At 39.7% G+C, this 26,555-nt stretch overlaps 1 protein-coding gene across 3 annotated transcripts in view; it reads left to right on the plus strand.

Annotated features, from left to right (window-relative positions):
• The window catches only part of SCFD2 (sec1 family domain containing 2), a 181,679-nt gene that overhangs the window by 80,491 nt on the left and 74,633 nt on the right, over positions 1-26,555 (plus strand). For all 3 annotated transcript variants that reach the window (XR_011725802.1, XM_071743544.1, XM_071743545.1), the window contains exon 5: positions 1,070-1,319. Coding sequence is in view for 2 of the 3 variants with exons in the window: in XM_071743544.1 (XP_071599645.1) it covers positions 1,070-1,319 (250 nt within the window). In the remaining variant the exon portion in view is untranslated. The remainder of the gene's footprint in view (positions 1-1,069; positions 1,320-26,555) is intronic.

Below are 26,555 nucleotides of genomic sequence, written 5' to 3' on the forward strand. Positions count from 1 at the left end.
CACAGGGGTGTGGGGACTAAAGCCCATTCCAGGTATTACATGATGTGGATGTCAGCATGGGACCTCAGGGTGCCATGAAATGTGTTTGATTTTGTCTCCTTTTTACAACCACAGGGAAGCTATGCAGATACTTCCCAATTTCCCACAGAGATGAGAAAAAGTAAGTGAAATTCTAACCACTGAGGACCTAGGACATCCCAACATACTCTCATTTTCCCCTCCTTTTCTCTACCAGCCTTCCTCTCCTAATATACACACTGTGATCATCTTTCAGCCTCACAGCCATGTACTTCTCCTTCCAGATAGCCTTTGCCTTCTCACCTCACAGTGTGGATGTGCAGTGGAAAGGAGCCTGACCTGCCTACCAAACAAAGGGGTTTTTTGGTGCAAAAGACTCTTGTTACATGGCTTTCAGAAGCTGGCAAATGTGCAGTGGAAGAGGCAGAGGGAGAAGAGGGTCACTTGGCTCATGCTTGTGCCATGCCCTTGATCCTGTCGTAGATCTCTTCTAGGAAACTGCTGTCACTTAAAGCACCCGTTTCACTCGTGGTTCTCTCAGTTTCTAATTTTCTGGGTTTCTGACCTGAGAGCATAAGATCAGGTTTGCAGATATGCTGAGAGCCTGCAGTAGTAATTGAAGTCAGTGGGAGCTGGCCTTTGAACTCCCTGCTCAAGTCCAAGATCAGGCTCAAAGGAAGAGGTCCAAAATTTAGGGGGAGGATTTGACCTTGTGCTTCGTACAGTTTCTACCCATACCACTTAGACTGATGTTCCTGTCCCCGCATCATACTGGTACATGGAAATCTAATCATCAGGCTTTTCATGTGGCAAGATGCTGCTATAACAAATCTAGGAAAAAAACTTGTAGGAAACTAATAAATTCACTGTCTGAGCAGCAAATAAGTCACAAGGCCATGTTCCAAGAAATGAGAATGCAAATGCTGAACAGTGCATCATTAAATGAGAACTGCTATTAGGTGAAATAATGACTTGCAGGTGGAGGCAGGAGTATGTCTAAGTGCTGAACATTACAGGATCAATCTGACATGATCTTCCTTTTCTTTTTCAGACTATTGGTGAGTCAGAAATGCCCAGTGTTTTGAACCAGTTATTGCCAATGATCAAGTCTTACAATGAAAGAACGAAAGATGATTATAGCTGTGAGGACTTCCTTGTCTTGCTGGTATACATGTATTCTGTGGTTGGAGAAATCAAAAGTGGAAAAGAGCTGGACACAGCTGAAGAAGAAGTGAAAAAGGCTCTAGTCAAGGCTATTTGTCATGAGCCAGAGCCATCTCCTTTGATACAGAAACTAAGAGGTAAGATTCTGCTTGTGTGATGGGAAACTGGATGGTCAGGAGCATGGGAACTGGGAGAAACACATAAAAGTGGCTTGACTTGTCTGTGGTGCTGAGGGTACATTAGTAAGCACAAGGATTTCCTGTAGATTTGTTCCATCTCCCATGTTCCTGTATGCCAAATGCTGACAGGCTGTCCTTGAAGAGTGCTGAGTCTGGTGAAAGCCCCACAAGTTGTTCTTTTTGTTAAAGGTTGGCTAAGTTTGTGTGTTTTCATAAGGTAATCTTTTCCACAGCGTCTTTTATTGATCAGTGTAAAGCTGACCCTGGGAAGTCAAAATTAATTCTGGGAACATGTTAAATGAACCACAGTTGTTTTGTGAATATGAGGAGCTGGTTTGTCTGGCATAAAGGATGAAATGTGTCTAAAACCAACATTGAGTTTTTTGCTGAAACGACATGAACATTAGCCTTTAAAAATAGCATGCTAAGCCTTTTTTAGTTGAGTACTCATAGAATAAGAAAGCCCTAACTTCTTGCTGACAGTATCATGTTTAAAAAAAAAAAAAGATTGTTAAAAACATTAATTAAAATGAACCCCCTGCTCAAGGATAACCTATCTGAATGGCAGAAGGGATCTCACTTCCAGCTGTCAGTTTTCTCAAAAATTACTAATAGTGAGCAGGTCATTGACCAGGTCATCTTTGAAGTAGGGAGCATATGAACATAAATCAAGATCTTCTGAGGAGTTTGGAACTGAAAGCCTTTGCCAAGAGTGGACTTAAGTGGGGAGTCTCAAGGGGAGTGTAATAATTACTGCTGTTGGTTATTCTGGTACTATTCCCTGTGGACACTTCTACTTCAAAATAGAGGTGTGGTCTGATTGGTCTGCTGTTGCTTTGAGTGTAAAATACTGTAATGGTTAAAGGACTCGTACTGTAGGAATGGACGTGTTTAGTCATACTTGCACTGTGCTGTTATTTTAACTCGTGTTCATGGTGCCCCACAGTGTTCCAGATTTCTTGTACTTTTACTCTCCTGTTTTTTAGCAGGTGCTGTATTTATCTTGTCCACCATATGGTGCTTCCCTCAACTTCAGTGGTGTCTCTACTGGATGTGGTGCCATAATTTCTAAACTTATTTACTTTGCTCTCTATTTTGATATTTTATCTTTTCTCCTATGATTGACAGTGTTACAAATCACAGTTTTGTGACTTTCTTTTTGTTGTGCATAATGTGAGCATGGGTAGAGTTGAAGTCGAAAATTTCAGTCAAATACCTTGGTGAATGAATATTTCAGTACAAAGATTCTTTAGTTTATGGAATAAAATTACTTCTGTCTTTTTGCACAGCAGCTGGATTATTAGAAACATGACAGGTGTCTGTTACTTAGATCATCTGACCATGAAAGAGAGAAAGCCTTCCCATTTGTATGTTATCAGCCTGGGTTTAGCCACAAATCCAAAACACAGCACTATACAAGCTGTTGAGAAGAAAGTTAACTCCATTCCAGTCAGACCCAGTAGTTTTAGACCAAGCACATCATTATTATGTGGTAACACAAAACCAGAGTCCATGCATCCATCTGTTTCTGTCCATGGTTGTGCTTTCTGCAAAAGTGTGTCATAGTATTTCCCCTTCCTCCCATACTTTTTTGGTTTATCAACACTCTTTGTTTTACATCTTATTTGGAACAACAGTTCTTTTGGCTTACTCATAAAAGAGAGGAAAAAAGTTTAAGTTAACTATCATGACCAAAAGTAAAGATTGTCTTGGGAGAAAATTATAAAATGGAATTTCTTGGAATGCCCCTTAGATAGTTTGAAGCTGTTACTAATCCAACTGATTGCTTTCTCAGCATTTGTGGAACTTGCTGACTTTGTAATTTCCAATGTTGGCAGTCTGGTTGGGAAGACTGAGAAAACATGAGCAGCCTTAGACCTCCTCTTCCTTGACCTGTATTTTGCCAGGCCTGTGTGTTCTACATCCTGCTTCCCTCTGACCCTTGGGTACCTTACTTGCTGCTTGAGAGGTAAAGCAAGGCAGAACTGTAGGATCACCCACAAGCTTTCTTTCAAAGACACAGCAGTAGGACTTTATAGCAAGGCTGAAAGTTTCCCCATTTGGTACAATAGTGGATATAGTACTGAGACGTTCTTTGAGCAGAACATGCCATCAGCTACAGACCCACTGTACCTTATAACAGGCACAGGTTGGCTTGTTTTCACAAGGTCAGCCCAGCTCTGCAAGTTGGTAACAGCCACAGGTTTGGGTAGATTGAGGTCCTATCCAGTGTTCTGCCCTCATTTTTCTTTTAGTCAGAAACAAGATAAAACCCTTCTTGCTTTAACTGGCCACAAAAGTTAATTAGACTGAAAGAAATTTCAGTGATTCTTGGAATCTCTCATTCATGACCAGAACAAAGCTAATGTTCACTGTCTTTTGTTTTCAGGTTTCCATCAAGGTGTTAGGAATAATGTTAAATTGGATGTGTCAGGAGAGAAAACTAAGCCAGTTATTGTGTGAGTTTGAGACACTGCCTGCTGGCTTACTCCTCACCTGCAGGTTCCCATGTGGGATCTGAGTTTCTGAATATTTAATATCCATTCTGCAGTAAATCTGCTCTGCAGAGCTTCAGGCTGAAGTTTCAAACCCTGCTGGCCATGGATGCATGATAGGACAGCTTTAATTGTAGCAAGAGAGAGCAAAATGCACTTTTGCCTTTAAAAAGGCATATAGGAGTATTAGTAAGGCTGCAAGGCTGAGCACTTCAAAGCTGAGAAATGCCAGTAACTCTGTTTCCCATGCAATCATTTCACTCCTGTGTGCAGTGTAGCACAGTGTTCAATTTCATGATTCTATAGGCTATTTTCTGTGAGTTGTGGCTTCATTCAGGGTATGGACTGAACACGACAGAGAAGCAGAACAATATAGCTTGTGTTATTCTTACATGTGATGAGTAAGTAGTAATAAACTAAGTGAGACTGGCATTCAGCAGGTATAACTCTCTCTGGGTCTCAGTTTGCAGTTCGGGAAGGGGACTGGTGCTCTCAGCTTTGTGTGACTCATTTTGGAACTTGGAAAGTATTAAATTACATTTTCAGGTATTAGGGATTACATTTCTTTGAACAGGGAGGACTTTGTGCTCTGCTTTCTGATGCACCTGGTGCCTAATGTTTTGGTTTTGCTTTGGACCCAACACTGTAGTAAGGCTTTTTTGTCGATATAAGTTGAAATGAAAAGCCCTTTCTCAGCTGCAAACTGCTGCTGTCTAAGCCTTTTGTTTTCCTCTCCTCTGCAAAGTGTGGAAGGTGTGCAGTCTTGAGAGATACACATTTTTTTTGTTTTTATTTGTTCCCATGGATGCACCTGAGAAAAAAAATTAAAAACCCTTGTAAAACTTTGGAAAACCTGACTTTTGAGGTCAAGTCATTAGTCAGCGTGATAGCCAGGTTTATTTGAGGTATCTTTCATTCCTATTAAACTTGTTCTGCCTCACAGCACTAGTGCAGACCTTGCCCCAGAGATGCAGTTCATCAGTGCACAGGGGATATGTGCACCATGATTGGGTTCTGGTGTTACCTAGTAAAACTGGATTAGTATTTGCAGTAGTAGAAAGGAAAGCAATTCTCAGGGATGTTTGTCTGTCCAGTTGGCCACACAAGGTTTCCCTGATGGAGCCTGGATGATTACAGCCCTCTGCAGAAAATATTAAGATGCAGCATTTATGTAAGTTTATATTGTAAAAGCACTCACAGTTTCCTGGCTGTTGAGTGTGAGGCTTCTCAAGCTTATTGTTGCTTGAAGGTGTGTTTCCCAAAATATTTGTACAAAAACATTCTGCATTTATACAACACTTGGTTTCACTGAACCACTAAAAATACCCTGCAACTGTTAATTAAAATGAAAATGCAGTACATTAAATCAGACAATGAGATTTGAGAAATATGATACAAGTCTTTTTGCATTCATAATAATATAGATTTATATTAATGGTGCTGTGTTTGATGGAACTGTTAAATAATATGTGTTGTGGTAGACTATCAATGTTTTGGGTAATAAAACTGAATGTAACAGTTCCAAGATTTCTCCTGGGTGTGATTTACCACAGACATATGTTCTTCATCACTGTTTCCAGCAGAATGTTACAAATTGGAGGGGAAATAGAATAGACCAACACATAATGGAAAATGGATGCTTTTCAACAGAATTCTGGGTTAGGGGCACTTGGGGGGGGGGGGGGGGGTGGTGTCTTTTGCAGCTGTTAGAAAAAAAGAACAACCTGTAAAATTTTGTATTTATTTTATCATCTTATCTGTTCATCTAGTTCTGTAAATGTCCCTGTAAAGCTGTGTACAACTACAAACGTATGCAGAAGTACTGCTAATACAGCCACAAAGCAATTAAAAATCTGTTTTTTCAGCTGTGCCTTTCTCTCTTTTTCATCTACAAATCTCTGTGGGAGTTTTGTAGAGCAGATCTGTTGCAGGTCGTGGTGTTCTCTGCAGGCCCCCAGCCAGACACGCTGCCCTTACCTGGTTGGGCTCTAGGTATCAGTTTCACACTCTTGGGCATAGGTGTGGCAGGAACCCTCTTGGGCCAGGAACTGCTGGTTATCTGTTTCTAAAAACTTAAGTTTAAAAGATTTTTGGACTTTTTTTTTTTTTTTTTTTTTTTTTTTTTTTTCTCTTTCTTTTTTTTTTTTTTCCCCTCTTTTTTCCCTAAATTCTGTGTGATGTAGCATAGGCATTGCTGTGCTGGGCTAGACACATGGTGCTTTTTTCTTCTTCAGATTGCCCCCAGGACATGGTTCTTGGAGGACATGTTGCACATTAATGAAGTTACACACAACTTAAGATATAATTACCTTACTGATAGCGTAGCTTAAGTATCATGAATCCTAAAATAATCCTGGTTTTGCAATAAATGTTTACTTTCCTGAACGGGTGGCTGGTTCCTTCAGAAGACAGACACGTTCACTTCTATTTGGCTGTGGTCTTAGTTTGGAGCAATAATATCCCAAACCTGGTTATATTATGGGTGAGTAGATAGGAAATTAGGTACATGCCTGAGTTTATAATGTAGCCCCTCTAGCTTGGATTGGATTGGATTGGACTGGATTGGATTGGATTGGATTGGATGTACCACCCATCTGGTGTAGGAGAGGGCTTTTCCAGCTTCACAGTGGAGCTCAAGTGTCTGCCAGTGATTCCCCCCCCATTCACACAGTTCAGGAAAATACTGGGAAGCTGCTACTGTTTAAAACCATAAAATTCAAGAATAAATTCTGAGTGATTTAAACTTTTCCATGCTTTTATCAGGAGTATTTCCTACGAAATCGAAGCTTTCAGTAGTTTAGGGAATGGATAGCCCTATCCCTCTTTTATATAATAGCTTATTTTCAGATAATCCATGAGTTTCACAACAGAAATTATGAAAAAAAGAAGTCATGACTTGAAAACATTTGTGCAGATTTGTTTTATTTTATTTTGCTATTTATTGAGGATTTAATCTATACTACAAAGAGACTTTTTTCATCTGTCCTGAAAAATTAAACACATTAAGAGCCACATGTAGACAAATTAGAGAAGAGCTAATATGGTATTTCCATGTAGTGTAGGTATTTTTGTTGGGAACTATAGCTGAATATATTTATCCAAAATAAAAATTTTAAAACCTGAAAACAAATGGTTTACTGCTATAGTTTAGGGGAATAATAGAAAAATCTAAATTCCTTTTGAGTTTTCAAAGAAAAGTAACGTGATTCAAGAAATTCAGAGGTAATTTAGAGAAGTCAACAAGATGTACTCTTTCTAAGCCTTTTTAAGAGCTTCCATTTTGCCCTGTTACATGTCAGGAGCTCTGCATTTACATTGTCTGCACAAAAAATAAGAGCCATGTGTTAGCACTGCTGGGTCCTGCCGGGCAGCCCTGGATGTCTGGGTTGCTCCGTGCTTCCAGGCGAGTGTGGGAGTCTGGCTGCCAGTAAGTTTAGTAGATAAGGATCAGCTCCACACCAGAGCAAAGGTTTATAAGCTAAACTGTTTATGTTAAAAGTTCATAGAGTGGCTTGCCCAGGGGTGGGGGAATGCCTCAACACATAAATAACTAAACATTTTGAATGTCCAGACAGGCTTCTCTCTGAAATACTGATTAGCTTATTCTGGTCTCTGCCACTAAAGGGGCCTTTTCATGCTTAGTGCTAGTGGGACAGCTTTGCACTCAAGTTTGAGTTGGGAAGAAGACTCCTTCCCATCAGGTTAGGCTGCTGTATGTGCATGATTGGGAATCTGCTCTGTCTTCACTGCTGCCCTGCATTGAAGGCAAATGCCAGGAATGCCAGAGTATGGTCTGTGTAGAGGAGGAGTAAATGCTGGTGCAATGTAGCTGTGCAGACTTCAGGGCTGCTGCCATCATCATGGATGCAGTACAAGGAAGAAAATCTTTCTCATAGGATGGCTCCTATGATAAAATGGTAAAAAAGAAAGTTATGGCAGATTATGTCAGTGTTTCTCTCTCCCATGCTCTCTGTGTCTCTCCCAGTAATGAGGAAATGGTGCTTGTCCTGCAGAGCCCTCCAGGGATAGTGTGAACATAAGGTGCAGTTTGAGTAAGTTTTGCCTTTTGCATTGGATGACAAAATGTAGTCTCTGTTGATAGAACTAAATAGCTTCATCCTGTCACAGTGCAGACATTATCACTGCAGCTCAAGGAAACCCAGATCATTTTCTCTTCAGTACTGAAATGGGAGCTGGATGTTCCAGGAGGCTTTTTTTCCTGTTGCCCCAGCTGATTTTATAAACACCTAAAATACCCCAGTTTCAGTGGCAGAGAGTGTGTGTAAGATGTCCTCCTGGTATCTGGATTATTATCTTGATGCGTTTTGGACACGATCCAGGGGAAAGTATTTGTGGTCCAGCAGTCCCAGAGGATGGTGGATCTGACACTGACCCTGCCAGGAGCACTGAGAAGGCATGAGCAAGGCCACTGCCTGACCACACAAGAGGGCTTCAAAGGGAGCTTCTTCAGTTTAATTAACCCTGGGATGCTGCCAATGCTGCCACTGCTGCCACACTTCACTCCTTTGCTTCATGGTAACAGAGGTATTGGGGAAAAAAGAGCACATGTCCCAAGACATTTGTCTGATTTACAGAACAGTCAGAAAGAGTCATAGAGAGTGTTGTAAGCTCTGAAAAAGAGAGGAGAAAATGGGTGTGCACCAAAACAATGATCTGTCCTGCTTCAGTCAGGTTTTGTAGTGAATTGTTTGGGAGACAAATTGCAGTATTGTCCTGGATTAATTTATAATCTAAATTTGCATATGCATATTTTCTCGTACTTCTGAAAAATGTGGAGGATATCTTAAAAATCAATGTTAAAAAGCTATGGTCATGAAGGTGAGAGAATCAATCTGCTTTATACACATGCAGGGATATTTTGTTTGGATTTCATGAAATACATTAAAAGGTATGGTAGAAGACAATATAATGGAAGCCCTGTGGTGGAGGGATTTTTTTTTTTAAACTTTCTTATGCTATCTGTTTATTTTGTCTTCAGCACCTGGTCTCACTTGGCTCCAAACTGGATAGTAATTTTCATTGAAGTGTTTATAACATGAAGTCTTTTTTTTTTTTCTTTTTTAACATGAGACATATGCCTGCAGCTCTGCAGGCTCCTGTCTCGCTGCCAGTTTAGCAGGACAGCCAAGTGCAACAGGAAACTGATATGGTGTAATTTTCATTAATGATTGGTGTTCTTTTCAGCATGCAAATTCAATAGCAGTTAGAAGATTCTTATAACATCAAATATCTCTTTGCTTTAAGCATAAAATGAAAACAGAAACTGCTTTGGAATTTGGAAACTTTTTAAAGGTACTTTTATATGTATGTGGCCTGGTTAAATCCCTTTTTTCTTTCCATACAGGTCACTTCTTGCAAAACCTTCATGTTTTTTGTATTGTAGGATTATCAATAAATTGCTGTTTTGCAGAGCACACCCAGCCTGGCAAACAAAAATTGGTAAAGCATTAAATAACTGTCAAATTAAAGAAGAACAAAACAAAACTTAAAAAAGAGAGAGAGAGAAACTTGTTAGTAGGCACCACCCCTGTCTGACAGAAAACAGATTTTTTTGTGTTCTGTTTTTCTTTTGTGCAGACACAAATGTTAAGGTGTTTGCTGTAGATTGCAAAAGATTATATTGTTAAATTTGAATGCCTTTTTGTAAGAGTTTCTAAGTATTGTATTATAAATCTTGTCAATTTTGTATTTGTTTTAAATACTATGCTGTGTCATGGATCTGATGGTACAAGGGCAGACAGCATTGCCTCCGCCAAGCAAAGGAGGAATAACTGTAAGCTTGAGATATTTCTAATTATTTTCTTTAGCCCAATGATCATAGAATGTTAGGTTGGAAGGGAGTTCTTTTGTAATTACCATGGGATTTTATCAGGGGTGAATTCTGTCCTTTGAATTTTGGACAGTCAACTTATGTCAGGCTAGCAGTGTTTGTGTATTTTAATGATGATGCAATACGCTGAAATCAAGTATTTCAAGAAGCAGTCAAGTCCAGACCTAAAATAGAGTCATATGACTGCATTGTCACAGTGTTAAACCAAAGAAGTATCTTGAAGAATTGATCATTATGCAACCTTTCTTTTGCAAACTTGGTGTGTTGGTCATCTTAGCATCAGAACAAAAAGTATAAAAATCACATTGAAAAGAAATTCTAGAATTTAAACCATAGCTCAGGGATTTATGACTTAAATATACATCACTTGCCCATACAGGTCACTAGTCAGTATGCCTTTTCCCCCCTCTTCATCTCAGTCTTTGAAAACTTGTGGATTTTGTCTCTGGAGGTCTTCCATTCAGTTGTCCATTAAGTCAAGATAATTTGCTTTCTCTTCTAATACTGACTAAGGGTCAGGTTCTGCTTCTGTATAAATCAGTGTGAAAACATACAAGGCTCCTCCTGCTTGCAGCAGTCTTGAGATCAAGTTTAAGGGATGGATGAAGCTGTTGACATGTTATCTAGGGATCAATTCTGATGAAAGAGGGTAAGCAGGATTTAATATTTTCTTTGATCTGTCAGTCTTGCTAATACAACTTTTTTAGTAGAACAGTTTAAATATCTTCTTTAGAACTGTTTTTAGTGCTACTACCATTTTGTTTTCAATAACATCTAAATGATGTCACTACAGCAGTTCAAAAGCACTACCCTGTTACTGGAGTACTTGCTCACAAATTTCATCATGTGTATTGAAGCCCTTGCTTTAAACCTAAGAGGCGGGTCACTCATGCTCTTGAATTTTAAATCAAAATGGAGAAGGTGTTCTCATAGTCCTTTTCTCCCTGTTTGTTCTTGTTTAGCTTTAAATTTTATAGTTCAGTAAATGTCACCTCTGGTGGTTAAAGTTCAGGTCAAGTTACATTTTGCTGTGACCCTCCTGCTCTCTTTTGCAGACATGTAGGACTGTGGTCTGTCAAGACAGGAACATTCACAGACCATAGCCTAAGAATTTTCCCCTCCCCTTTCTTTCTTGGATATTCTTTTGACAGGCAAGGAAAGCAATGTTTGTAAAATTAGATTGAAGGAGCTCTGTTAATTGAGAGTTTTGTGTAAATAAGAGTCATGTTGTGTCCTACACAATTTCACATCACTGAGGCTAGTTTAGAACCAGATGTCTGATTCTCTTTTAATTTCACCCTTTATTCATTTAAATAAACGTTATTGAGGAAATAGTTGCCTGATGAGAAGTGGCAACAGCCACTCATAGCCAATTAGAGACATTTATTTAATGAAAAACAATACAAATATGTATTTTTCTTGCACGGATTTGTGTTCATGTGGGGAATGTGTGGATAAACTGTGTGAATGTTCCTGGTTTATTCAAATCTCGTTCTTCAGGCTTTTGTTTCTGGTGCTGTCTGGGTATATGTGTTTTACAATTCTGTGTACACTATGGGTAGTGATGTTGTCCTCCAGACTTAAAAAAAAACCAACATAGGATGACATACAGGTAGCTGAAACAACATTTTAACTGTGGAGTATGATACTTATTTTACTGGCAAGTGCAGATAATTTGGCTGCACATCATAGCTGTCTACTGCTTGCACTAATGCAATAGCACATGGTCTTCCAAATGGGCCAAATGTTTACCAGTGGATAAACATGCCACCAGGGCTTTGCAGGTATTTGACAGCAACAGAATATTGAGGTCTATGAATAATTGATTCAGCTGGAGACTTTTTTGCCTAAATTTCTTTATCTTCTATTGTCTCTTCATGCCACAGCTCTTTTTGCCACCATCCATCTCATGTTCTTCCCTCTTCATCTGCTTTTTACATCTGTCCCCATTTCCAGCGTGCTGCCTCACTTCTTCCCTCTGCCTCTCTATCACCCACATGGATCAACTTCTGCCCTTAGCTCCTTGTTACACTTCCTTTTATTGTCCATCTCCTCCTCAAGTCTGCCTTTCATCTCCTCAGGCTCCCACCTGTAGGCTTCCTCACACCTCTGCTGCATTCATGTATGTGAAGTAACCTTTGTAATTCAGGTTCTGTCTGGGATGTGGTGTAGAATCATAGAATCACAGAATGGTAGGGGTTGGAAGGGACCTCTGGAGATCAGCTAGTCCAACCCCCTTGCTAAAATAGGTATACCCAGAGCAGGTTGCACATGATCACATCCAGGCAGGATTTTAATATCTACAGAGGAGACTCCACAACCTCTCTGGGCAGCCTGTTCCAATGCTCTGTCACCCTCCAAATAAAAAAGTTTTTCCTTATGTTCAGATGGAACTTCTTATGTTCCAACTTGTGCCCACTGCCCCTTGTCGTGTCTCTGGATGCCACTGAAAAGAGCCTGGCACTTGTCCTCGTGACAATATAAGTATTGATAAGATCCCCTCTCAGTCTTCTCTTCTTCAGGCGAAGGGCACTCCAGGTTTGTTCCCTCCACCCTACTTTAACCTAGGTTTAAAATAGGAACTTTGGCTGCCTGTATTTTTATGACCATCAGAAAGATTTTTTTGTTTAGTTGGGTGCCTGGAAGCCAGCCTTGTCCCTTCATTCCCTAGGGTGAGGTGTGGGAGCCATCCTTCACCAAGCTGGCTGTCTTCCTGCAGAGCCAGCATTCCTGCCTGGCTTGTGACATGTCTGCAAGGAGCCACAGCAGGATGGGGACAGATGGTGTCCAAGCTGCTCCTGAGGGCTTTTATCAGTAAAGGTCAGGTTGCAAAGGTTGGATGTTACTTTATTTTCCTTCATATTTAGTAATTTTTACCTTTCCACTTGCTTCACATTCTGCAACCCTTTTCTTTCTTCAGAAATATACTTAGGTTAAAAATTCATCTCCTTTCACCAGCAGCTTCTTTTTCTAAAGGTTTGTATCTTTTGCTTTGACTTCATGGCCTGTAAGTTACATGGTGGTTCCTTCTCAGTTATTTTGTCTTGGGCAACATTTCTCTGTGCAGAAAATACAGGTTTATGTGGCATGTATTTTGAGAAACAAGAGTATGTGTAAGTGATAATAATTTATAGTTTTATGAGAGAAGAAATGTCAGTCTCTGTTTTTTTTGTGTCCATTTTCCATGCCCATTTCTCATCTGCTTCTCTGGCAAAGCCGTGTTTCTGGCAGATAGATAGGATGCAGGAGTGCACCATGCCTTTTATTTTGCAGTAATTGGGGATTTCTGCACTTTACAATGCACGTGTTCCTTCCTTAAGTAACTCTCAATGGCCCTGGTTTGGAGGTGTCAAATTGTGTGTTGTCTGTGCAAATAACTTCTTCCAATCTCTCACTTCTAGTGGTTGACAGAGCAGTTTAGTTTGTTTTTCCATGTAGTGGCTGTGATTGTTGGATTTAAAATCTATTTGATTCTCATATATTCACTAGTATCTCTTTCCTGGCTTTGAAGAGATAAACTGGGATGAGTCATAGAGTGCTTATTCCCAGAGATATCTTCAGCAACTGAAAAGGGACCATGGATACTTCAGGCAAAAGCACTAGATGTTAGGCATACATGGTATGAAGGTCACTGGTTTTTGTTATTTCTTTCTCTCTCCCTAAGCAGATGAAGTTCTCTTCAAACAGACTGTAGAAATACCAATTAGTGTGCTTCATTCTGAAATGTAATCAAATTTAAAATGTAAAAAATCCCTTTCGGCTACAGTATAATGGGGCTCCTAATTATGAAAGGCATATGTTCCCCTCCATCTTTCTTCCCTCCTTCCATGTTGATAATTGTCCTTGAATTATTTCTTCTTTGGAAAAATCTTTCTGACATTCTGCTCCTGTTTTTCTCAAAGCTCTGCTGTTATCTGGTGCATTAAGTTTGTGTTGTTGGGTTCTCGCGGGATAATATACAATATAGTTACACTGATTACTTGCTATTTTGTGTGTCATCTGTGTTTTGGAATATCTCAAAGCTTGTCAGTCTTCCACTGGGGATTACATCATTTTGGGGGTTTGAACAAAAGCATACTTCAGGGGTAAAATATGTATGCCCAGATAGCTGGCAGTCTTTCAAGGCTCCAAACTTGACACAGAGTTAATCTCAGAGAAATGTATTTTTTTCTGCTAGTGGTAACAAAGCAATTATTTCTTCTTTTTTCCCCTTTTGTTTTTTAATGTAGGGTTTTCTTTATGGAAGGTAATTACTGACCAAAAAATGTATTTCTTTAGGTTTCTTTCCCAGCTACTGCAGGGTTTATTCTGGGATCATGGTTTTGGTTTGTGTGTGGTCTTCGAATGTTTTCAAAATGGTAAATTCAAATTAATAACTCTTTGTTTAGTAGTACCCCTGATCTTGTTTGAAACACAGAAATCTCTCTGTTATTAGCTTGGCTTTTGTTCATGGGCAAACCTCTGTGGGGAAAGTTACCTGCACCTAAAGAGTTACCTTGTCCCCTATTGAATTAACAAGAAATGGGTACCACAGACATGCACCCCCTCACATAAGCAGCAATTGTGCTGTAAAGGCTTCATAAGGGTTGGATTGAAAGATGACTTGTTGCACTAGGGTGAATTTCATCCCCATATCCACTATATGAAATGTCTTCAGAGTTGTTGAGAGAAGATGCTACCAAAAAACAGCAGTGCAAAATTGCAGCAAGAATTTGCCATGTGTGTAGATTTTCATGTTATTCCTACTGCTTTGTTGGGTTTAAAACATACATTCTGCATTTAACTTTGTCTGAGGAAAACCTGTCTGCCAGACTACCAATTTCCAGCTTTTATGTGAGCGGCCCAATTCCAGGTTCATGCCTGGTGGGTTGTGTTTCTGTACCAGTTTCTGTCACTGGGCTTACCCACAGATGGGGAAACCCTGCTTTGGGAGCTGCTGCATTCATTGTTGGGGGGGGTTTTGTGGATCTGTTTCTACCTTTGAATAACTGGAAAACTTGTGTTACTTTCCTCTTGATTTTTTGATACGTTTTTCCTTAATTTGCAAAGTTACGGGCATGGGAGATTTATGCTTTTGTTTCATACAAATTGCAGACATGTTGGTGTGAGAGATTAATTCTACCTATATGTGGAAAAAGATTTAAAGAAGTTCAAGGCATATAAGAAAAGGTTCTGGGATTTATTTTTTTTTTTGAGACTGGAACTTTCCAAACCTTAATAAGATTTCCTATCCCTTTTTAATTTATTACAGATTAACGATCTCTATGTTCCTCTTAATTTTAGTGGAATTTAATTTTAATAAATTTTTTTTCTTGCATGCAAGAACTTTCCAATATAAAGTGATTAAATGGCCTTCATTCATTCTTTTTAAGGCACAGCACTGCCAGAAGAGCACTTTGTAAGCAACTAAGTGGAATTGTGCAAGCTCTTATTGCTGTTGTTTAAATCTGATTTCCCACTGGTTTGCACTCAAGTCATGCATCAAGTATCCAAGTGTGCAGGTTGTTCCAATGACAAGTTTGAGGGGTCAGTATAGTTATCAAGGGCAGCTCTTCATAGGATCCTTAACACTGAGCTGAAAATTTATCTTTTGATTTCAATGGTTCTCACTCCTAGAAACATTACGAAGTCTCAAGAGCGTTACTATTTTTAACTAAATACTGGTTATGTCTTTCAGTTTATTTAGGCATCAGACCAAAGATCATTCGAGTCAATATGAATTCTTTCACTTACATCAGCCTGCTCTGGGTCGTGCCCTTAATAAACTCTTGTGTTTGCGATCCAAACCAGAGGAAGAGATTACAGCATAAAAACTGGTGCAGTACAAACTGAAATGGGTTCAACAATAGCCTGAAGTACTAATTTTACCTCCAGTTAAGCCCGTGGAAGATAAACATCTGACAGGAAAAGCTGGATTGTTTGTTGCATTAAAGTTACTGCAGTAAAAATGTTTTGGCACGACCGCACTGCGGTGTCAGTGATGAGAGGTTGGGGTGGGCAATAAAACACTGTAAGATTTGGACTGTGAATGCTTATCATGAAGCAAACACTGGCTCATCTGTGGGGTAAAAATGGGGTTCAGTCTGTCTTTTGAAGGTCTTTTAATCATGATAAAACTATCTGTAGTGCAGTAGCTTTGAAAGATGTGGTGAAGATCATCTCAGACTGAAGGGGGGTAGATCAGATCAGATATTAGGAAGAAAGTCCTTAGTGTGAAGGTGGTGAGACACTGGCTGCCCAGGGAAGCTGGGGGTGCCCCATCCCTAGGAGTGGTTAAGGCCAGGTTGAATGGGGCTGTGAAAAACCTGATCCCAGGTCTTGAGGTGTCCCTGCCCATGGCAAGGGGATTGAAACCAGATGATCTTTAAGGTTCCAACACAAACCGTTCTAGGATTCTATGACAGTAACAGTAAAGTAGCCCTATATCAGGAACCCTGAAAATATGCTTGGAATAGAAAGGTCAATAGTCTAAAAATTAGGAATTTTCCTATATGAAAGTTTAGTAATAAGGAGAAAGAAGGAAAGACACATTATTCAACATTACCCCATTAGTATTCAGATTTAAAAATGGAATAAAAAAACCAAACAGGAAGACTATATTAAACCCTGTCATATCATTACATTATAATTTAGTAATCCAGTGGAATTAAAAATACATATTAAGTAGAAGAAACGAAGAAAAATACCCTAGTATTAAAAATATTCCAGGCAATCAAGTCAGTTTGGGATAAAAAATATGCAATAGAAAAAAATAAATAATTAATTTTGAAGCTTGATTTTAAGGCAAGCATTGTCAGGCTTTTCTCTGGAAAGGCTTAGAAAAGGAGAATTTTCTGCTTGAAACAAGGCTAATTTTCTATTGTTCTGTTCAGACTCTCACTGAATGTCACAAGAGGAATATTCCTAGAGATGAAAAACATTGTAAGATAATAAAATTGGTGTCTGAACTGAGGAATAACAGAAATAGTAAAATGGGAAGTCCTTCACTAGTAGGTCTGAAAATGCTTGTCCTTCTACTTGCTTTTGTTTGGCAGAACTATTAACCTTGTGGGAAACCTTAATGATAGTAAACCTTTTTGTCTGTGATGCTAAATTTTAGCTTTGCAACAACAAAAAATCACAAGCTACTCAAATGTGATAAAGTATTAATCTTAAAATTTAATTTTGCTTAGTTTAATTTTTAAAATATAAGCTTTTAATGCATTATGAAAAAGGAACTGAAAGAAATTGATATCATTATGCTAAACTGCTGTCTGCTTTCCAGTTTTGTTCTGTGCTAAATGATTCTCTTGACAAACAGGATAGAAAGTATTTATTCTTCAGGCATTTTATGATTAATCATCCTCTCTGTGTCTGGGTCAGTAAAAACAGAGCTACTGTTGAAAGGCTGGAAATAAATACACTGCCTTTGGTCAGTACTCCTACCTTCTGCTGGGTACATTTTTTCCAATGTGTATCAAATCCTGTATGGAAGGTACAGCAGAGATTAGGGAAATGGCTGCTAGAGGTCTGTTTAGGCAGAGTCTTTCCCTGACACTTTGCAGTTCAGTAGCAGGGGTGCCTTGGTATTATTGGTAGTTAGTGGTACATGTGAGGTGGCCAAGAGATTCATTTTTGATGGTGGCAGATTCTTAGAATCTGTTTGTTACTGCTGGCCCAGAGATGGGGACTGGTGAGGCTGGTGCTTCTCACCCTTGAGAATCTGGTCCATGTGATCAGTTTTTGGGTTTTTTTCATTGGCTTTATAGCCCAGCTGATGGAGTGGTTGCTTTGAAGAGCTTTAAAATGCAATCCACCAGCTACTTTGGGAAGATTACTATTAAAAACAGGAGATTTAGGTTGGATTTCAGGAGAAACTTCTTTACAGAAAGGGTTGTTAATCACTGGAACAGGCTCTCCAGGGAGTTGATTGAGTCTCCATTCCTCAATAGGTTTAAAAATCACCTGGATGTGGTGCCTGAGAACATGGTTTAGTGGTAGATCATTGAGAATAGGGTAATAGGGTTAGGATGAGGCTGGACTCAATGATCTTGGAGGTCTTTTCCAGCCTGAGCAATTCTATGATTCTACTAAAAACCCTTTGGTACAATTTTCAGTCACCATGGGCAGAGTGCTCCCTTACAGTCCCAGCTTTGGTAGAAATTACTTCTCTGATATTTTGCAGATGCATCTAGAGCCTCAGATTTCTGGCCCTTTGTTGGAAAGCCATGAATCCCTTGGAGGGGCATCATGCATCACTGAGAACATCTGCAGTTCAGAGTTATCTAAGAGAACCACACTTTCCCCAGTGTGTCCAGGTTGGGTGGAGAATGGGATCAGTGATGCTGTTCAAAGTGGAGAGGTGCAAACTGTGAATACTGACTTTATTCCTCAACCCTCTTTATCAAAGAGGAAGATACTTATTAGCACAGAAGTGAGAAGGCAGTGTTTCTGGCCTGACAGTCATTGTTATCTGGATTTTTGCATGGGAAGAGATGGAGAGAAGAAAATGGTCTTCCAAATACAGCCTTATCCACTACCTCACTTCATAATTTCCTTTACACAATCAGTTTGCATTCTTTAGAGTCAGTGACTTGATTCTGTTTTTTCTCTACCAAGGGGAAACAGAAATATATGGATCATTTTCTTGTATGGCTTTGGCATCTTCCACGTTTCATTAAGAAACAGAAAATTTTCTTCTAAAGATGGCCTTGAACACAAGCATTTACATTTAGAATGGGAGAATCAGATTTCTGTGATTGATACCTGAAATTGTGCATGCAGCTTTACAGTGTGTGTTCTTAGTTACATGCACAGTGATGATCTGTTCAGATAAAGTTGCTCAGTTAACCTCGGCAAGTGCTACACCATGAGCAAGTGCTGTCATCTGCAAGGTCAGCTGAAGTACCTGCCAAAGAGGTATTTCCATACGTAGGACAATTCAGCAGGAAGAGGTTCTTTCTCACTATTAGTCTAAGGACAGGTAACAAAATTGTGACAGTTTCCACAATAGATAAGCTGAGACTGACAGTGGTTTTGCAGCATTGCTTTATGGGTTACCCTTGTTTTTAGCTTGGATTAATTCCCTGATCTGGTTCACCCTGCAGCATATCTATCAGCTCATACCAGCAGTTTGCAGTGCTGGAGGGTGCTGGGAGGGGTGAAGATTCCTGCTGTCACCCTGGCTGCTGGGCAGTCTGGACAAGCATTGTTTCACAGACTGTAACTCCACATGATTAGTGCTTTGTCAACCAAATACAAAGATTCCGTAACTTTCACCAAGGAATCTTCCTGCTTTTCTGTTCAGTCTTTCTCCTTGTTGTTGAACTGTCAGTGAAATGAAATAGCAAGCAACCTTCCTGGAGATAGGAAAAGCTGTGCAAGTCCTCCTCCAGTGCTCTTCAGCATATTGCTGGTGCCATCAAGGTTCTGCAATTTTTCTGTTCTTGTGATAGCAGAAATGCATCCTAATGAGCAGTTGTGTTGTTGGAAGGGTGCTAAATCACTCTTCCCTTTTCCCTCCCCATCCCCATAGCACTCTCTGACATTTGTCTCTTAGGGCATTGGTTATATCTTTATATGCTCTTCTTTATTTGTTTTAATCTAATCTACCTCCCTTACATCATTCTGCTCTCTTCCTGCCAGGAAGTTGTACTGAGGGGAGCTCCCCCAGCCCCCTGAGAGCTGTCTTGGGGAGATATCTCGTGCTGTTGAAGTCCCCTTTATGCTTTGTGGAATGCAGATGGTCTAGATGCAAATTGCATTTTGTCTTTTAGCACAAAGCACAGCATTTTTAATACATACCTCCAATAAGTACCTCAAGGGAAAGCCAGTTAGCAGTGGTTCCTTAAGGCAGGTATTCCAGTTCTCTTGGCATGGTTATGACCCCCTCAGGAACATGGGTTCTAGGATATGGGGTTGCTAGAAAGCAGTACCACAGTACACTACCTGAAGTTCTTGCTGTAATTTTACATACTTCATTCTTCTAAGTAGCTGTTGGTTATGCTGCTTCACAAGGGACTCTTTTCAGCACAATAATTAGACTTATTTTGTTGCTCAGAAAGTCGTCATATATAGCCATATTTATTTAAATGACTGCATAGCTTAGCCTGTCTGCAATTTTTCTGATTGTTTTTTGCCCATACATTGTACTGATCTCTTTCTAGATGAAATGTGAAATTAAATGTTAAAATTGCAAACAGTTTTTATTTTTAACCAGTTATACAAAGCTTTTTAAAATGTGCTGAAGACTTTTTAAATACTGAATTCCAAGGCATTTTGATAAATTTAAATGCAAATTTTTCCAGTTAATAGCAGACCTGGCAGACCATCCTGTCCAAAGAGCTTCACTTGACTAGATCTCAGCCTTTGCTCTCTAGTTTTTATTGGTAAATTGGAAATTGGTTCTCTGTATCTAACAACCAAAGATTTTCTCAGCTTTGAGTAAAGCAGCCTTTGAATCGAGCTGGATGAATAAAGTGACTTAAATGTTCTCCTTGCACCTGCAGAAGAAGCTGCAGCTGCCAAAAGATGAATTCTTAAAAAAAGCTTGGATCCCTAGGGTCTAGCCAGTGATTTCTGCCAGTTCAGTACTTTGATGTCCTTTGAAAGTTCAGCACCAAATGCACAGTAATGGGAGTTATTATTCCCTTTCGGGAAAAAAACCCCAACCAAAACATAATCTTGATTTGGAATCTTAATAAGCAAAAAAATCCATGTTAAATAAAATTGTTGTTAGAAGCAGTTTTTAACGCCTTCTTTTTATTCACCCTCTTGTCTCTGAAATCAGCATGGGCTTTCCACATGGCTGTCAGTGCAGGTGATGGAGGTCAGCTGCTAGCAGAGAGAGGTATTAATTTAAAAGAAAAAAATATAATCCAGGGAGGGAAGCATAATTTCACTAAGTCACTAGAGATGGAGGGTGTTCATCCAAGGTTTCTGGAAGAATTTCAGGAAGCAGCTGAGTAACAGTCATCTGTAACTCACTGAAAATGATTACTTCAACAAAGAAACAGATGTGGTCGGTAACATACCTAACTTGGGAAGGCAGGCAGAGTCAGGAACCTTACTTTCCTACTGGCACAAATGGTGAAGTGATGAAGAGACAAGTATAAAGGGAGAAGGAGGAGGTGAGTGTTGAGCCCTGTAAGTACAGGCAGGAAACCTCTGAGATGCAGGGAAGTCTCTGAGATCCCCAGGGCCAGGGATTACAGGAGGCAGCAATGACCCATCCAGGAACTCACCCTGGCTTGATGAATTCCTGCTCCTCCTGATGGAAGTACAGCAGCCATCAGAGACCTGGATCATCAGCAATGGGCTGCAGGGTGCTCTCACATCATGAGGGAAGGAGGAGAGAGCTATTGAATACATAACCCCCCTTCACTTTGCTCTGCTTGAAAATGCAAAAGGGTTTTGATAATTTCAGATTATATAAGATTGTGATCATTTCAAGGAAAACCTTATGTAGTTAGAATATGTTAAAGAAATTCAATGTGGATGCATGCAAGGTGTGAAATGCTAGAGAGGATGTTGGCTCTCTTTTTGTCTTGTATCCAGTGAAAAGTAATGTCTGGTTAGCATTTTTTGCAAGAGATGGAGCTGTATTGTTTAAGCCCAGGCAGCAGTTGTCAGATGAATGAATTTAATATAAGCATCTTTTTGAGGATGTTATTTTGCATAAATTGAGATTGACACTTGCAAACAAACTCATTCCACTCTTTATTACATACCATTCTTATAAATCAATAGAAAAGGTGGAGAAATTAAGCCATGGGAAGTGAGTGGCTGGAAGATCACACAGGGAGCCAGGAATTTCTGGAGAAACTTTGAAGAGACAGTAAAAACCAAAGAAGTCTAAAACATGAGATTTTTTGTATGAAGTCTTTTTTGTAAAGTTCTTATTTGCCTGTATTATGGGGATGCTGAAATTAAAATGGCAGAGACAGTTTAAATGCTGTCAATGCAGATGTCATTTCAGGCAAAGCTTTTATGTTCATTTTCTAAGATGCACCCAAGAGGCACACACAGTTGCACTTCCATGAAGGTGCCTGCCCTGGGAAGTCTGCCCATGGCTGGATGAGGCCATTCTGCAAGGTCTGCATCTAGTGCTAAATTCCTTTTTTGTGCTCTTGCCCAAGCAAACTTTGCAGGATTGTGTCCCAAATGGTCACATTGTAAGGAACACATGGTGATACTTCAAATGGTGAGTTGTCACATTTTTAAAGAAGGCACTCTTTCAGCAGAAAGAAACCCTCAAATATCAGAATAAAATGAAAAAAATAGTCAGAAATATAGATGAGATATATTCTAATAGTGAGGATGATGTGATAGAAATAGAAATAGAGTGCCATATTTCACAGTTGGACACTTCAAAGGGTACTCCTCTCCCAGTAATCCTCTGATCTGCTTCATGTCACAGGTCACCCAAACAGTATTTACAAGCCTCCTGGCTGGAGCATTCATTCAGGATTTAAGTTGTTGCAGCTTTTTTTGACATAAGAAGTTCAAATGTACTGATATTTCCCTGAGAATGTTACATCAGAGCAAATTTTTACGCAGACTCATTTTTGTGAATATTTCTCCTCTAGATAGATATGAAACTTGCCAGGAGAAGGGGAAAAGCTTTATCCTGATAGTTGTGATGAGGTTAGACATTGTCTGGCAGGTAGCTGGGTGCTACTTTGAATGTGCTCAAAAGAATGAGGACCAAAGCAGAAGTCAAAAGGTTGGTTTAACCATTGACTGATGTGTCACTGAGGAACCAGTGTGAACTCTGAGTTCCTGTTACATCTCAATATAAATATTAATGTTCCCCTCCAAAGTGCTTTGCCACTGTGAAGAATAAAATGCAAGAGTAATTACTGTCATCATTTTGAGCAAGGGCTGGACCTGGATGTAAAGTCTCACTGTTGGCACCAAACTCATTCTGGGAGGCTGGCGTGTACCGTGTGGTCCTTGGGAAGTGATGGATTCTGCTCTCTCAGGCAAACATCATCCTTGGTTCTACTTGGCCTCTCCAAACTCTCCAAGTCTTTAAAGTTTGGGAAATTTGTACTGATCAGGCAGTTGCTAGTTGCTTCAATTAGGTGTGTCCTCTCTTCTATTCTTTTCACAGAGTAAGCTTTTTACTCTTAACTAGTCCAAGCAAATGACTGCATAAATTGACTTGCAACTCCCCGTGCACTTTCTTGCAGACCCTTGCAGTATGAAAGCTGTTCTATGAAGCCCAGGTTATAGGTATGTTGGAAGGCATTTAAGAGACCATTTTCATGCTTTTCTTCCTGTTTTGTTTTTATAAGAAAGGAAGGCCTATTCAAAATAATTCGGCACCAAGGTAGAAAGACCAGATTCCTAGTATCATAGCTGCAATAAAACTCCTGAGTATTTCACTGCTGGTGAAGCAGGAATGCCTGGTTGCTTTACCCATGAATGATTTGAAGGAAGAAGGATATTTTTTCAAATCTGTTTAATTAAGATGCCTCTTCAGTTCCCCTGTCCTTCATTTCAATAGGTTTGCAGAGGCTTTCAAACCAGAACTATACAGGGCTCTATTTCAAGTGTTCTGTAAAGGGCTGATAACATAGCCACTGTGGCTGGGGCACAGAATCTTCCTTATATAGCTTTTCTGAACAAGATACACTTGTTCTGCAACAGATCTTGTGTTGTTTATTCCTGATAACCATTCTCAAGTCAGTATAAATGACACTTCCAGATAACTTTCTTCCTCTCTGATAACAATCTGGTAGTTTATACCACTTTCCAGAAGTGTGTATTTCTGTTTAGTTTTTTAGGGTGCATTTAGTATGGCCAAAGTAGTAATTCTTTCAGTATCTGCCAGCTAGATGGGTTTTGAGAAGAGTCTCTTCAAAGCAATGTCTGTTTGGAACTGACTTATTTATGTGCAGTTTCTGTTCCACAACAAAGAAGTCAAAGAAACGGAGCATCAGTTCCTGGTGCCTGAGAAAGAGGCCTGAGAAAGGTCTCAGAAAACAGATATGATTGAGAAAGTCATTGGTGAGAATTCTGTGTTCTGAATAGCTGTGTACTTGTGCACATTTCAGACCTTATTTTTAAGGCTTTTTTTTTTTTCACAAAGCACTGACAGATGTGCAGGCAACAGTTCATCATGCTGAAAGAGAAGTGATCAGGATGCAGGGAAGTTACTAGCAAAGGATGGTGCTCAGGACAGTTGTAGGGTCCCATAAATGTCTTCAGTACATTAGGGGTGTACTGGTGTAGGTTGCTGGTGACCTAAAGTTGTGTCTACAGTGGAAGATGGGGCTGTCATGCAAAAAGAAACTGGATGTTACCAAAGCCTAAGAGAAATGGGGATGAATTTCATAGTTCTAATGGTGAGACTAATAATGTGATTTTCTTGGCTGGAAAGAGTCACTGTGGTATATTACCAAAAGATCACAGACAAGTAATCCTGAACTGCAGCCTGGTGCTGGTGCAGGTCAGGGCAGCAAATTAGAGCCAGGCAGATGTGGCAATAAGGCTGCTGAATTTGATTAAGGAGATTTCATCCATTTCTCTTTGCCCACATGCATGAAAAGTTGTCTGTAACTGAAACAAGTTAAGGAGAGCTTGTTGGATATTGAGGAAGGAGCTAAAGAGAAAAAGCCATTTTACAGGATGAAGAAGGCTGCTTAGCATAAATAGGGAGTGAAGCAGGAGTACCTTAGGTGGGGGGCACTAGCTAATTCAAATTACATAGCACAGCAAAACAAAGACAAAGAAAGGAGATGGTTGCTCCCTGTAAATATACTTGTGAGGCAAAATCCTGGTGAACAGTGATGTTGTCTGCATCTACCAGAGGATAATAGTGGTTTAAAAAACCAAATAGCATAAGCCTGATCATTAGTAAAGTAGGAAACCAGTAACAAGTTCCTAACTGTGGAAGAACACAACTGTAGGAAGGTCAGAAGAAGCAAAAATCTCTCTCACAGCCTATTCTCCAAGCAAAGCCCAGTAATAAGTAGGATGGTGCAATATGGTGGCCTACAAAACCAGGAATCTATAACTGATGACCATAGCAACTTTTCCAGTCCTTTTTGTTCCTAAGTTATAAGTTGGCTAATAGATATCAAAAAGCTAAAAACAAAGCATCTAGGGGTTTAGAAAAGAGTAGTACCCCTCTTGTCAAAACTTAATTTTGAATGTGTGGGCATCTCTAGGAGAGAGAGAGAGAGAGAGAGAGGCCTTAGTTTGATGGCTGCACACCATGGATCAGTGCTTGCAGAATGGCAAGACTGCACAGAAATAAAACCTCTAATTGGACAGAGAAGAGCTGAAGAAAGCTAAGACCAAAATATAATATGTATGATGCCATTCAGAAAGGGAGCTGTTCAGAAAGGGAACATGGGAAATGTTGAACTTGACTATGTTTTCCCAGCGGGCTGGCGAAAAAATAAAAAAGGAGGAATGCAGCGTGGAAATTTCTGGATGATGGCAAATACCTTTGTCACAAGACACTTGAAAAAATTAAATGCAGACATTCTCATCTGGCCATGGTATGAGAGGACCCAGAATCACAGAATGGGTTGGGTTGGAAGGGACCTTCAAAGATTATCTAGTCCAACTGTACATTTTTCACTAGATTAAGTTCTTCATTCACCCTGACCTTGAACACTTAGACTGATGAGGCACCCACAGTTTCTCTGGGCAACCTATTGGCAATTTCTTTCCACTATAATCATAAAAAACCTACTCCTTATATCCAATCTAAATCTGCTCTCTTTTAGTTTATACTGAGTAGCAGTGCCTCCAGCTTCTCTGAGCACCCACCCCTCTTTCCTGCAGGAAAAAGGCTGTTACCCTTAGCTCATTTGAAACACTCATGTAATTAGAGTATTTCCCTTATGAAATCCTGCTTTGCTCTCCTCCCCTCATCGATTTATAATTTTATTTAAAATAATGCATTGGAACAATACAAAGCTTTTATTATTTGATATCTTCCAAAAATTACTGCCAAATATTCTTTTTTATAAACTATTTTGAATCAAGATGAGAAGGGGCTTCTATGTTGTCTTGTCTTTCCTTGTCTTTTCAAATCTTCATTACAAATACATTTTAAAACATTACATTTTTTAAGGTAGTCAGAGCAGGATCCACATTAATATGGGCACATTCCCTCCCACAGCATATAAGTTATCCTGTTTATGCCTTGCTTTCAAATAAAAAGGCAAATCATTAGTCTTTACACCATCATTACATGTTGGGAATATTTAGACTTAGTAATTGATAATATGTACTCAGTGGCTGATAGTACTTCAGCAGTAGCTAGAAGCCCTTGTTATAATGCACTCAAAAAAATTACTGGGCAGAGTGGTTGTAAAGTAAGATGACACAAATTAAGCAGTCTGCAGAACAGTTTCAAAGGCTGCCAAGTATGCTCTATCCACTTCCATCTTCATGGCTCTGGCACCAGGAAGAATGGTGTGACTCAGCCTCCCTCTAAGAATGGGTGCTTGGAGTCTGCCTGACTGCCAGGTTCTGTGTAATTGGGACCTCCCTTCTAATGACTTAAAATATTGAAGATTTAATGTGGAGTAGACCAAGAGAACAAGTTGGGGTAACAGGAAGGAGTTTCAGCACTCCCTGGTGCCATCCTCTTCTTCCTACCAAAGCAGTAGTTGTGCAGCAATAGCCATGCAGTGCATTTATGTGCATGCAGAATAGGTCTGGCACATCTCCAAACACTGCCTTCTCCATGGATGGGCTGCCCAGCACATGTTGCTGTATGAACTGGTGTGTAACTGACATTTCTTTAACTTAAATATGGGAGCCATGTGTGCACGTGCCTGGATTACGTGCCATGACTCTGCAGCATCATCTGGCCAGGTCTGCTTGACCCATCTATCTAGGGTG

Source organism: Heliangelus exortis, chromosome 4 (genome assembly GCF_036169615.1).
Source record: "Heliangelus exortis chromosome 4, bHelExo1.hap1, whole genome shotgun sequence".
Classification (NCBI taxonomy): Eukaryota; Metazoa; Chordata; class Aves; order Apodiformes; family Trochilidae; genus Heliangelus; species Heliangelus exortis.